Genomic DNA, 13,977 nt, shown 5'->3' on the forward strand with positions numbered 1-13,977 from the left:
TAATGAGTGATTGATTTCTATACCCCCACCCCACCTTCTTGCCTAGCTAGAATGGTTTGGCATTTTGAACTATGAGTCTAGTATACAATCTCCAGCTGGATCTCAGTAAACCACATTGGCCTTAGTGGTGTATGTAATTTTCACAAAGATTTAAGACATAATCTTACTCTCTATTATAAAAGTATGATATTCCCATTCATTTTGAAATAAATATGTTCATAGGAGAAAAGAACTTGTACCAAGGTCCTCTATGCTCATCCCACTTGAGACACAATTATCACCAGGGGCTTTGTATTCCAAAAAAGGAAATGGAAAGGAAAAGATAGATAAACACACAGAGCCCACATCAGTTACAAGGCATTATTAAGCCCTTGTTCATACTACAATAGCTGAGTCAGGGGACCTGGTTACAACATGGTGCTGTGTAGATATGATTGATTTTTCAGCATATTCTATAGCTGAGCTGTCTGTTGAATGATGGACAACCATTTAGCCCTAGTGAATAAATATTCTGTATATGTTGCCTGACCTATTCTGCTTTTTTAATGTATGATATAGTAAAAAAGGTGAAAAGTAATAACAACCATTCACATAGATGAGAACTATCTTTGAAGATAATAAACCATTTTTAAAGGCTCAATCTGTACTACAACATTTTGCCAGCATAGCTAAATTGACTTTAGAAAATAGGTGGACCATAAGGAAATCCAGGTCATCCAGAACATGGCCTCCCCACAGGGGTCAGCAGGGGTGGGGTAGCATGTTGGGCAGGCAGTGGTACCTACCTGTTCACCTGAAAAGAGCTCTATGCTTCTTTGATTCCCAGACAGACTGCACCTGATGCCCCTGTATTTCCAGGATGACCATTATAATTCTCTACAGCTGGCCAGAAATCTGGCATTCTCCTGGCTAAACTGGGACATATAGTCACACTATTAGTAGGGTACTGGGATGCCTGAAAGCCTGCCTATGTCTATACTAGCCGAACAGTTGGTCTAATAAAAGATGTCACCCACAATAATTCTTGTCTTTGGCTGGAATAGTTTTTCATTTGGGGAACTGGCTTAATTTTATCAATAAAGAACTTTTGCCGATTTCTGCTGTGTCTTGCTGCTACAATTATACTAGCCATGTCTTTTCCCAGTGTAGACTGGCCAAAACAAAGTGAAACATATATTACCTGCTATCAAACTTTCATTCTCTAAAATGCTTTTTTGTCAACTTGCTCTCTCTATTTTGTTTTGCTTTTCTACTTAGAAGATGTTTGACCTTGAAGAGAGATGGATTAAGAGATCTTATATAGAGATGGACCCTAAAATTAACCATGGCCAGCTAGTGCCACTTATACTTGACTATGTTCAGGGTAAGAATGTGTGAGCTATATTATTTTAATATATAACACACTTTTCTTAATGGTCAGCATAAGAGTCAAGATTGGATATCCGGGGAAAGGTGGTGTGGGAGCAGGGGAAGACAGCAACAGGTCTATTAAAACAGTGAGATGGGTAAACAGCATGTTTCAGCACAAACAGCAAGGGTGGGGTTTATTATGTGGGAGTGGGGAGGGAACAGGGAAGACATTTGGGCTTTAGCTCAGTGGACAGGGAGGAGAAGGGCTCCAGACATTGTGACTCCAGCCCTGTGGAAAAAGCCTTAGGGCCAAATGTACTTGTCCTTAGGTGACTAAGATTTGTAATTGGGTTTGGCAGACTATGCTGTTGGGTTCTTTAGTATTTGTATGGCATGGTGTGGGTGTGTTGTATTTTGCAGAAAGGAAAGAAGATACAACCCTTGTCTTAATACTTGTAGACTAGGGGCCTACTCCTCTAAGATGCTGAAGTGTTCTTTTATCTCTCACTGAGTTGCAAGATCTTAAAGTAAAAAATCTAAGGAAGTCAATGGGAGATGAAAGAGCTGATTGTGTTGTGGGATCTTTGCCGGTTAGTGAATGATGGTAGCAAATCTTTGATAAAGGCATGGGAGGTGGGGGTGATGGGAAATAAGGCCAAGTAATGCAGGTTTATATTTGTCTTTCCTGGGCCATGAAGTTTTAAAGTTGCATAAGATGTAATAGCTTCCACAGACCTACTAATTTGACTGGAGTTTGCAGGACTGAACAGGAGAGGCAAGACAGTATGGATCAGATGATTATGTCCAGTCATCCTAGGGAAAGGACCAGTCTTGATAGAGTGAGGATATTTCAGTTGGGAAGTTTTATGGACAAATTGTTTCTGAGAAGGAGGAGGAACACAGTTAAGATCCAGGAGAGGACAACTTTTATACTTTGAGGTACAAGTTCTTGCATGAAGACAAGGCTGGTATAGGCAATCCTGGGCCTGCCCCAACCCATCCTGTCCCATCCTGCACTGCTGTGCTCTCTGCCTGAGCCATCTACTGGACTGATGAGGAGTCATTGTTGCTCCACTTTGACAAGGCTGTCTCCAAACTCAAGACCAAGGTTTCCTAAACAGTGGGACATGCCTTTTTTCAGGTGGAGGGGAGGGGAGGTAGGGAGATACTAAAGGTTCCTGGGGGATGTAAGGTCACAACAAAGAGAAAAGTATTATGCACAAAAGCATTGAACAGAATTTGGCAGCTAAAGTAGGGAAGCACAAGAATGGCTGGCTTCACTTTGCAACCTGGCTTTACTTAGCAACAGATTCGCACCTCTTGCAGCCCCAGCAGAGCCTGCTCAGTTGCCAGCTCCCGCAGGCAACCCAGGCTCAACCACAGCTACTGCCCCCGCTCTCCCCAAGACGAAGCGAAAGGTGTTTGTTGTGGGAGACTCCATCCTGCGGGGCACTGAGGAGGCAATCTGCCACCCCGACCCCTTAGGCGGGGAAGTCTGCTGCTTCCTGGGGGCCCGCATCCGAGACATTGCGGAGAGGATCCCACAGCTCCTCTGGCCCACAGACCACTACCCCATGCTCCTTATTCACGTGAGCACCAATGACACAGCTCAGAGCACCCCCAGCCAGGTCATGAGGTGCTACAGGGATTTGGGAGCGGGGCTTAGGGGTCTGGGAGCTCAGGTGGTGTTTTCATCAATCCTCCCAGTCTCGGGCTATGGGCTGAGGAGGGAGAGGAGGATCCACACAGTGAACCAAAGACTGCGGAACTGGTGTCATCAGGAAGGCTTTGGCTTCCATGACCACAGCCCGCTCTTTGGTGAGAGAGGCAGCGAGCTGCTGGGAAGAGATGGCCTCCACCTCTTCCCCCCTGGGGAAGAGGCTCTTCTCAGCCAGGCTGGGTGACCTGCTCCACCAGGCTTTAAACAAAGCCCGCTGGGGGATGGGGGGACTACTGCCACTGCTGGCCCACTGAGCAGCCCTTGCAAAGCCAGCAGACGAAGCACTTAAGGGAGCCCACCCCTGCCCCAGCCCTGGCACAATCTGTGGGCAAGGGAAGAGCCCCCAAGGGGACACTTGCCTGCCTGTACACTAATGCCAGGAGCCTGGGCAACAAGCAGGAGGAGCTCGTCCTCCTGCTCAGTGCAAAGAAATATGATGTCATTGGGATAACGGAGACCTGGTGGGACTCCACCCAGGACTGGACCACGGGTATAGAGGGCTATACCCTGTACAGGAGGGATCGAGTTGACAAAAGGGGCGGGGGCGTAGCTCTCTATGTGAAGGAAAGCTACATGTCCCTGCAAGCTGATGTTGGCGACCTGCATGGACAGCTAGAGACCCTCTGGGTAAAAATTCCTGGGGAATACGGCACAGGGGCCACAACGGTGGGAGTCTGCTACAGACCTCCCACTCAAAGTCCTGAGCTTGACCAGGAGTTCGCCCGGGAACTGACTGAGGCTGCTTGCTCCAGGACCTTGGTTGTCATGGGTAACTTCAATTACCTGGACATCTCGTGGGAAGATCACTCAGCAAAATCCGAGCGGTCGCAAAGCTTTCTCTCGTGCGTGGATGACCTCTACCTGACTCAAGAAGTCTATGGGCCAACGAGAGGCAAAGCGCTGCTTGACCTGGTACTGGCTATGGGGGACGACCTAATCTGTGACCTAGTGATCGATGGGAAGCTGGGTGACAGCGACCACGAGCTGATCACCTTCACCATCTGCCATAAAGCTGGCAAATCAGTCAGCAACACAGAAGTCCTTGACTTCAGAAAAGCCGACTTTGACAAGCTCAAGAGGATAGTCGGTCAGGCCCGTAGGGACCATGACCCCAGGGAGACGAGAGTTCAAGAAGGGAGTTCCTTGAGATCGCTTCTCAAGGAAACGATCCTCAATGCACAAGCTAAATCTATTCTGACATGGAGGAAAGGCAGCAAGAAGGCACAGCAGCCCTCCTGGCTCTCCAGAGACATAGCAGACCTCCTGCAGCTAAAAAGGAAAGCCTACAAAGGATGGAGGATGGGATTCACCTCCAAGGAGGATTATTCTGTGCTGGTCTGGTCCTGCAGGGAGGAAACCAGGAAAGCCAAGGCTGCAACTGAACTCCAACTAGCTTCAAGCATCAAGGACAACAAAAAGTCTTTTTTCAGATATGTGGGGAGCCGGAGGAAAAGCAAGGGCAACATTGGACCCCTGCTAAACCAGATGGGGCAACTGACGCCCAGGAAAAAGCCAACCTATTAAATAGGTACTTTGCGTTAGTCTTTCATCAGTCCCATGGGACGCCCATGCCTGCCAGAAGATAGGCGGGTGATCCAGGCTGACCTGGACAAGCTCAGCAAGTGGGCAGATGAGAACCTGATGGTGTTTAACACCGAAAAATGCAAGGTTCTCCACCTTGGGAGGAAAAACCTGCAGCATCCTTATAGGCTCAGCAGTGCTAAGTTGGATAGCACTACAGAAGAAAGAGACTTGGGGGTCATCATTGACCACAAGATGAGCATGAGCCTGCAATGTGATGCTACGGCGACCAAAACACTGGCTTGCATCCATAGATGCTTCTCAAGCAAATCCTGGGACGTCATTCTCCCCTTGTGCTCGGCCTTGGTGAGGCCACAGCCGGAGTACTGCATCCAGTTTTGGGCTCCACAATTCAAAAAGGATGTGGAGAAGCTTGAGAGAGTCCAGAGGAGAGCCACGCGCATGATCAGAGGTCAGGAAAACAGATCTTACGATGATAGGCTGAGAGACATGGGACTCTTTAGCCTGGAAAAGCGTAGGCTCGGGGTGATCTGATGGTCACCTATAAGTTTATCAGGGGTGACCACCAGGATCTGAGGAAGCGTTTGTTCACCAGAGCGCCCCAAGGGATGACAAGGTCGAACGGTCACAAACTCCTGCAAGATCGTTTCAGGCTGGACATAAGGAAGAATTTCTTTACTGTCCGAGCCCCCAAGGTCTGGAACAGTCTGCCAGCAGAGTTGGTTCAAGCACCTACATTGAACACCTTCAAGAGTAAATTGGATGCTTATCTTGCTGGGATCCTATGACCCCAGCTGACTTCCTGCCCCTGGGGCAGGGGGCTGGACTCGATGATTTCCCGAGGTCCCTTCCAGCCCTAATGTCTATGAAAACTATGAAATTCACTGCAGTGCATAAACCCCAAAAGCTTGGGAAATTCTGCTCTGGACCATTATTCTGGGGCCTTATCTGATCTGGCATATGTCCCATAGAAGGGAGGATAGTGTTTCCAACCAAAGCAGACAACTTGGCAGGAGAAAAGGGCCTTCTGCCCCTGCTACCACCCTAATCCAACAGCTACAACTGCTCTGCTGTTATGGTATGAAAGTCAGTCCTCAAAACTGTTGTTTTTTTTTGTTTGGTTGGTTTTTTTTCAAACTCCGTGACTCAGTTATGAATGGTGCAGGCCACTTGTCTTGGAGCTATTGTTCCAGGCTGTGTGCAGGCATCGCCCAATTCCAGTTAAATCATGTTTTTCAAGCTTTTCTTTGAAAATGGTGAAAGTTGTATTTGGACAGTATCACATGACTCTGCAGCCAGGGCACTACACAGTATAGGGATCAGAGCTAGGGATAGTGACAAAAACAAATGAATTCAAAAGTTTTTCCAGCAACACTTTTTAGATGGCAAATTTTAAATTATCCATCAGAGCCAGGTTTCAGGGACTTCTGATTAGCCAAGTGGGTCCATCATTTTATTTTACTTTTGAGAGTTAAATACATGTATAAGTTAAAGGTGTGTTTTTTCACCTCCCTCTCCTCAGGAGCATTCATCGCCTTAATTGTTTTCATAGTGAACTTAAAGGCAAGCAGAGTTAGGCCAACAATTAATTCTTTTTTTGAACATTTAAAACTGATCCAGACATTTTTGGATCCTGCAGATGCCAAGCAGGAAGAGACCGTTCTTCTAGCATATAGAAAATACTATTGAAGGGGTTTAAGTTCATTCATACAGAAGGCATCTCCTTTTTCTGAAGGATGGAATCAAGACCATTAAAACTAAGGGCAGTCACTTTTTGCTCCATCTGCACAGCACACGTCTCTGAGCTCCTTCTCTAATGTGAATATATAGCACCACATATATTTACAAAATGCACCTTAGAAAGGAAAACATAAAAAAAATTATAACTCTTGGTTCCAAAATGATACCTTTTACTAGACCAACTGGGAAATTGCAAGAAAATTGTTCTTTTCTGCAAGATTTTTGGGATCAAAGTCCATAAGGCTCTGGGAAAAGTATAGAAGACATTTTACTGCTCACACTTCTTCATGGGGAAGAGGAAAGCAGAGCAAACTTCATTTGACAGATTTTGGTAACATTGCTAAATGCACTACAGAAAGGCACTAGAGGGTGAGGAGTGCAGTATATGAACTTATTTAGAATGCAGCATGCTCATCACAAATTATTACACTCCGTAACGTTACCATGCATTTGAATATGAAATCTTTTTTCAGATTCTCAGAGTTTTTCCTGTTTCTATTTCAGTGGAGTTGGCACTATTACTCTAAAGATGTACTGGGTTTTTTAAGAGCAGACTTAATGGTGTTGAGTAGTAAATAATAGGCTGCAAAATTTTCCCCCAAAAGATAAATAAAGAGGTGTTGTAGATAAGCAGGCATAAGCCTCCTTTTTATGAGGTGTAAATGTTTCAGGAACAGTTTGTAACATTGACTCAAAGCTCCTGTCTGGATGCAAATTCTGATTAAAAATTAGCAGCACAATACTATTCTGAAATGTTTGTAATAATTTAGGGTAGGATTCTTCTTAATTTTACCAGCAGATGGACTTGGGAAATATTAACTAGATGGCAGCATGCCTACCTTCATATACTAGCTATGCTTTGCCGCACACGGTCCAGAGACTAAAGGCTACACAACTCAGCTCTCCTTTGAACTGCCCAGAACACGGCCTGGTTGGGGCTGATATGTCCTGATCATGAATTATTGCAGCTGCAGAGGCTTTTTCCTACCAGCTGCCAGTGGACTTCTCTAGAGTGCTTTTCCCTGTCTTCATCTTGTGCCAGCTGCCCTTCAACATCCTCTTTAACTGGTGCTTGGGTGTTCTTGGGGTACTTCCCTTTTCACTAGCCTCATGGCAGAAACTTCCAGGATCTTTGGGAAGGAGAGAATCTGCAAGTGTTCTTGGGGTACTTCTTGGCAGTTTCTTCTCCCCCACCCCCATTCCCCTTATTCCTTTGAACCCCCTTTACACTACCTGGTTAGTTAAAAGGGACTTTTGGGGAGGAGAGAATCTGTTCCCAAAGTCTAGCGTCCCTGAAGTCAGTGACAAAGTTCATAGACTTCAACAAGACCTAAAGAGCTGGAATCAGGGCTGAGCTTGTTTCTTTCTTCTTTCCTGGGGGAGGGGGGTGGGTAGTCTTTGCTTCCTGGAATCACACTTTTTTCAAAAAACAAAATCTAAGTCTCTATCTATTACCATTACAAAGAACCTTGGAAAAATGGAAGGGTGTAGGGTGTAAAGAGGCTACCTAACTAAGTGCCTCAAACAATAACTCTGGGAAGTGTGAATTGACATGTTCAGCTCTGCGGTGTTAACAAAGGCCTGATTTAGTTGCCCTATGGCTAGTCACTGAAAGAGAGCAAAGACTCGGACAAGATGATTCTTGTCTTGCCTTTGCCTGAGCAAGTTATTTGCCCCGCTCCTGCTTTCTGCAGCAGAGTTCTGCTCTGCTCTGGCATTTGCTGTAGGGTGGGGTTTCTTCCCAACTTTGGCTCCACTGACTGATGCTTCTGTCTGCACTGGGGTGAGGGGGCTGCAGATCAAATGCACCAGTTTGGGTCAAACTTACATTTTTTTCTCTCCATCTATGAGGACTAGGAACATAAAATAACAGTTTATATTCTGGGGCTGTTGCTGTGATAGTGCAGGAAATGGAAGAGAGGCACAGATTATTTTTGATAGTTTGTATTGGTAGTAGGTGAGCTGTATGCAGTTGGTCCAATAAAAGATATCACAAACAAACCCTTGCCTTTAGTTTATAATCTGGCATCTGTCCATGAGAGCTGAAGGTTTGTGCATGTGCTCATTATGTTTGTGCCTTCATCAGCCTTTACTCATGAGCATACCTAACTCCATTAAAGGAGAACTAAAGCCAAGGAGTCCCACATAGTCCAAGAGAACACAAGCAATCATACATTGAACAGTGAATAATCCACCATCCATTAACAATGGCTTTCTCTTTTTCTTCTGTCCTCTGTCCCTACCCATTATGATGCCTGCCTACAACATACTTTGAGGATTTGAATGAAAAAGAAATGCAGGGATTTCACAAATCAGGGGTGTGGGTTTGAAAGTAAACTTAGTAGAGTAGTTCATTCCCTTAACCTAGGTTTGATTGTTACACTCAACCCACAAAGGTCTTATAAACTCTTGTGGTTCACAACTCACATTGTCGGGAAATCTTTACCTGTGAGAGCTTCTGAGGGTGCCTGTGGTCACTGGAAATCAGAAATCTGAAATGGACAAGGAAAGCAAAGTAGGATTCTCATCTATTTGCTCCCTGCTGTTATCCATTGGCAAGTGAAGGCTAGGACTATTGGTCTGCATTACTGCATTGCATTCAGATGGGGAGGGAAACTCACTTCCAGATTAGTGCATTGCTAAACTCTTTTAAGTGTGCTGCACTCTAGTGTCAGGCTTCATATCAGCAGTGAGCAACAATATAAGTGTAAGCATCTCAATCCTGATTTTAGGCTCGGGGGAGTGGGCCCCAGTTGTTGCAGAATAATTTGAGCTACTTTGGGATGAAAGGCACATACGGTAACGTCATTGTTACTCTTGAACACCTCTTGGGATAGCCTTAATTGGCTTAATTTGGCAAATTATTACATAAATAAATCCATTTATTGCTGTAGTCAAAATTTCCTAAGGTTTTACCTTTTGGGAATTTCAGAGGAGCACTACTTGTTAGTTCTAATATTGGTCAGACAGTTTAAATAATCATCCCAGCCTCTTCTGTGTTACTATGTTAGGCCCAGTTTGGTACTCTTGATATAACTGGAAGAGTGGAATGATTTAAACTGATTTATGATTTAAACTGGGGCGGTCCTGCCTCATGCAGGGAGTTGGACTAGCTGACCTCTTTCAGCCTTGTTTCCAACCCCTTACTTCCCACTTTAATGTAATGAATAGGATCATGAGCAGCCTTTAACCTTAAATGGGTGAAGTTATATAACATGAGTGGGCTCAGTCTCCCTGGCTTATTTACCAGGTAAAACTGGCATGGAAGCCAATGTGAATGTTCTTGTAGGGAAGTGTCTGGCTCCTAGCTTGAAGTCAATCCTTTTGCTTTCTATAGTATGATTTTAATTTTAATATGCTTGGTAGAGCTGCTGTCACTTCCCCTAGCCGATCAAGTCAGTGGTGAAACTCCCATGGATTGGCTCAAGATTGAATTTAGTTCTAATGGACAGAGATCTTAAGAAAGGATAGAACACCTGGGGAATTATATGATAAGCGGGCATTATATTTGGTTTGTTTTTGTTCAAACTAAATAAAGGCAGGTCTGAGACACCCCTGCCCATATTTGGCAATCAAGTCTATGCCTTTCAGACGGCTTTGCAGGAAGAAGCAGCGGGTGTCCTTAGTGCAGAGCAGCTGGGCTTTGCTCCCCGAAGGGAACCGGGGCCGATTCACGGCCGGGAAGGTGCAGCCCTGCCAGGCCACCCCCTCCGGTCCCCGCCAGCCGCCGCCTTCTATCAGCCGGGCGGAATCAAGGCCTCGGCCAGAGACATCGTGGCTACTTCCCGGGACACTGCTAACGATGTGTATTTTGGTGATTTGATGACAATGGAGGTGTGGGACGCCTCTGAGTCAGGCCAGGGCACGTTGCGGACACTGCCCGGTGGAGGGGGCGGGGTGGGAAGGGCAGCTAGACCCAGGGGCGGCGGGGGGGAGGCTATAAAACCCGCCCGAGCCGGGGGCCCGCAGAGACCTGCGGCCAGGGGGACGGAGCGGAGCGGAGGCGGCCCGGCATGGAGCCCGCCGGCCTCACCCCGCGCTGCGCAGGTAACCCGCACCGAGCCCTGCCCTGCGGCCCGGCTCGGCCTCGTGCCCCCGGCGGGCCCGGCTCCGGGCGCCGCAGGGCTTGCCTCGGGCTCGGCTCGTGCCAGCGCCGGGGGAGCGGGGAGCGGGGCTGCATGGCAGAGGCTGAGACCCGGCTTGTTCCCGGCAGGAGCCCGCGGCCGGCCGGCGCCCCGGGAGGGCGGGCGGAGGAAGCGGACCACGTTCTCCAAGGCGCAGCTGGAGCTGCTGGTGCGGACCTTCGAGCACGACCCGTACCCCGGCATCGCCGTGCGGGAGAAGCTCTCCAGCCTCACCGACATCCCGGAGTCCCGCATCCAGGTGAGGCGGCGGCGCGCGGCACCTGCTGCTGCCCCGACGCCGAGCGGACGTCGGGCTCCCCGGGCTTGGCCTCCCGCGGGCCCGGCTCCTCGGGGCGCCCGGGAGCTCTGGGCTGAGCGCGGGGCGCCCGCAGCTCCGCGACGTGGCCGTGGCCTGATTAATGAACGGCCCGTTGCGAGGCAAGGGGAGGAGTGTCCCGGTAGTCCTGCATGGGGCGGCGGGTCTCTAAACCAGGACCGGTTCCCCGCAGTGCATGACATGGCAATGCAATGCAGGTATTCAGTCGTTTGGGGAGAGGTGACGATTAAAACGAGTTTTTAAAAACGAATCCTATCAGATTCTTCTCGTTGAGGTCAGCGTGAGACCCAGAGTCAGTGCTTTCATATCAGCATTGCTCGCTTTTGTGTGTAAGGAGCAAGAACTTAACCTGGTGCCTCTCTGGTGTCAAGTGAAATTCTCCCCTCCTTTCTCCCCGCATCCTGCTTTTTTTAAAGGGTGCTTCTGTCAGAAATTATTTTAACTTCTCTGCTGCTTCTTCCCAGGTTTGGTTTCAAAACAGGAGAGCCAGGCAGCTAAATCACAAGAAGGCAGAAGCTTCTGCCACTTTCAAACAAGAGTGTGGCAAACAGAAGCTGGCCCACCCGGGCCAAGAGAACCCAAGAACGATGCATGATCCAGCACCTGATCAGAATCTCACTAATCCGCAGCCAGATCTAGCAAGGACCAATCAAATTTTTCTTTGCCAGCCCTTGCAGTATTCTGGGCAGCAATTTTCTGGGTGTGATGCTCACTTCAGGGGCTCGGACAACACATATGTGGCAGGAAGCCCAATCCAGCCCTCAGTTAACCACAACTTGGATTACATGGCAAATGGAGTTCAGTTCAGTGTAGGCCCCACTGGGAATTCTTCCCAGATCCAGTTTCCTTTGCAACCAGTGCAACAACATCCATACAACAAAGCCTTACTTGAAGACTATTACACAGAAGGAGATCTTCTCCAGTCCTCAGCAACTCTAAAACTAGGAGGGCAGCAGTATGCACAAGATTACCAGTATCCAGCTGCTAAAGAGAATATGTACAGGATGCCTGTCTCTCTAAACACTAGCCCAGGAACAATTGATGAATGTTTGTATATCAATGCAAGCACTTCTCATCTTAAAAGTGCCATTTTAAGTGCTGATGAAGAAGGAGAACCGCAAATAAAGATGGAGTCTGGGCAGGTTAAGTGCAATTTACGAAGTGACATTGACTTACCTATTGTTTCTGTTCCCCCTTTAGCATTTGAAAAATGTCAGAGTGCATCTCAGGGGACACTGACTGCCTTAGTTCCATCACAGGAGCCTGTACACGAATTTGACTATCATTGGACAAATGTGAGAAATGAATTATTTGGAGCTACTCTTGATCTGCTGCTTGAGCAGAAGAGGGGGCAGGGTGGTGATAGAAGTTATGCCTTCTCTTCTGGTAGCCAATATGCAACCTGTCACTTGGGTCACACATGAAAATAGGCAGCTGTTTGCGTAATTAGTCTTCTGAATAAGGAAAAAAGTCTCAGAATAGTGAGGGTTGGCTGTCATTATGTGAGTCTCTGTGTGTATGTGGGGGGGGGGAAGTGAGTGGAGAGCTGCGAAAAGGTTGCAAAGAACCATTTCATCACATGTGAGTAGTGGAGTCTTTTGTATTTGAACTGTCAAGGAGCTGCTTGTCATGCCCTGGCACATATTTGATTATAATTAGCCACCACATTTTCACTGACCAGCTTCTTGGTCTGTAGATTGTTCGCAAACAGTTCAGTCTAGCTTTTTACATTTGAACTAGATTATCTCTGACTGGAGGGGAGGGATTATGGGAAGGGTTTTATGGGCTTACTACTTCTCTCAGTTGAAGAACTTAACAACTCATGTTCAAAATTAATTTTCTGTTCATTTCAAAATATTCAAACACTTCTGTAGGTCTTTGTTTTTGGGATATAAGGGAGAAGGGAAGATGTTTCCTATCAAGGGTGCTTTTAATTCAGGCCAATGCTAGTCCATTTGTCTAAATTCTGTTGAATTTGAGGAAGTCAAAGGAATTCTTACGGGAGCCTGAACTTAGTGGGTATATGCACTGGGGGAGACTGGTACCTGGCTGATGAAGTAACATGGCTGTGACCAGGATGACCTGATATTGTTTGAAATTGCACATGGAAATGCTGTTTGGGGTTTAAGAAGTAGCTATGGCTTCTTTGAAATGTTTTTAGATTTTAAGATGTATTAAATTGGGTTCCTTTGCTACTTTTATTAAATAAAAGTCAAACTTGTAAGCAAAGCTTCTGTAAAATGGGTATAGTTGTGATAAGTGTAATCCAGCAGTTTTGAACAGGAAAAGTACCATGAAAATACTAAGTACTATTTACTTACTGCTGCATGCATTGTAATGACTTATTTATGATTGCACATGACTGTTTCAATAAACTTTGTTTTTAAAACTTTATTGAATGCTGTTTTTTTGTTTTTTGTTTTTTTTTTAATAAAGTTTCTTTCAAATGTCCTGTCTGAAAGCTGTGATGGTCCAGAAATTGAGGGAGGCAAGGATTTCTTAGGGTGGTATCTGATATTGGACAAAGCTTTTGTCTAACTCTATCCCAGCTACCTAGAGCTGGTCCAATATCAGATACCACCCTAAGAAATCCTTGCCTCATATGAAACAAAAACAACAAAACCCTCAAGAAAAGTCTGTTTGACCACCATGTGACTAAGTGCTTTGCTATGTACCTCTAAGGGTTAAATGTCTTGCTTCAAATTAGAAAGCCAAAAACCTTCACTGCTCCTATTTGCCTTTTTTTTCTTTCTTATTTTAAGGACTGATGTGTTTCCGGGTGGGTGGTGGGGTTGCTTCTGCATTCTGCTCCTTAGATAGCATTTGTTTACAATTTTACAAGTACAATTCAGGTGAAATTGTATCCATATCCGATGCTTCAAATATTGTCCCAGACCATTTTTAGACACTATTTAAATAATGTCCTGGTTTTTTTTGGCCTATTGTTCTCTCCTGCTGAGCCTTTGGGCAGTAATAGAAGTGGAATGCTGATAAGCCCATGAGCTGATGAAGAAACCTGCTAAAAGGTGTATGAGCAGCTGGAAAAGGCAGCTCAGATGGGTGGGTTGCATTTGGATTTTTTTGTTGCATTTGGCAGCTCAGATGGGATTTTGTTTTGTTTTGAAGTAGCTTTCAGGTTTGTTATGTGAAATGAACTTTAAATT

At 46.2% G+C, this 13,977-nt stretch overlaps 1 protein-coding gene across 1 annotated transcript; it reads left to right on the forward strand.

The window, feature by feature from the left end:
* Positions 1-1,260: 1,260 nt before the first annotated feature.
* LOC149859663 (uncharacterized) lies at positions 1,261-12,300 on the forward strand. The gene is made up of 3 exons (XM_090058699.1): positions 1,261-1,363; positions 9,891-10,735; positions 11,278-12,300. The coding sequence occupies exons 1-3, from the start codon at positions 1,261-1,263 to the stop codon at positions 12,235-12,237; spliced, it is 1,908 nt and encodes a 635-aa protein (XP_089914825.1). The 3' UTR covers positions 12,238-12,300.
* The last annotated feature ends 1,677 nt before the right edge of the window (positions 12,301-13,977 follow it).

This window comes from Crocodylus siamensis, chromosome 7, assembly GCF_052110815.1.
Source record: "Crocodylus siamensis isolate JL-2025a chromosome 7, ASM5211081v1, whole genome shotgun sequence".
Taxonomy (NCBI): domain Eukaryota; kingdom Metazoa; phylum Chordata; order Crocodylia; family Crocodylidae; genus Crocodylus; species Crocodylus siamensis.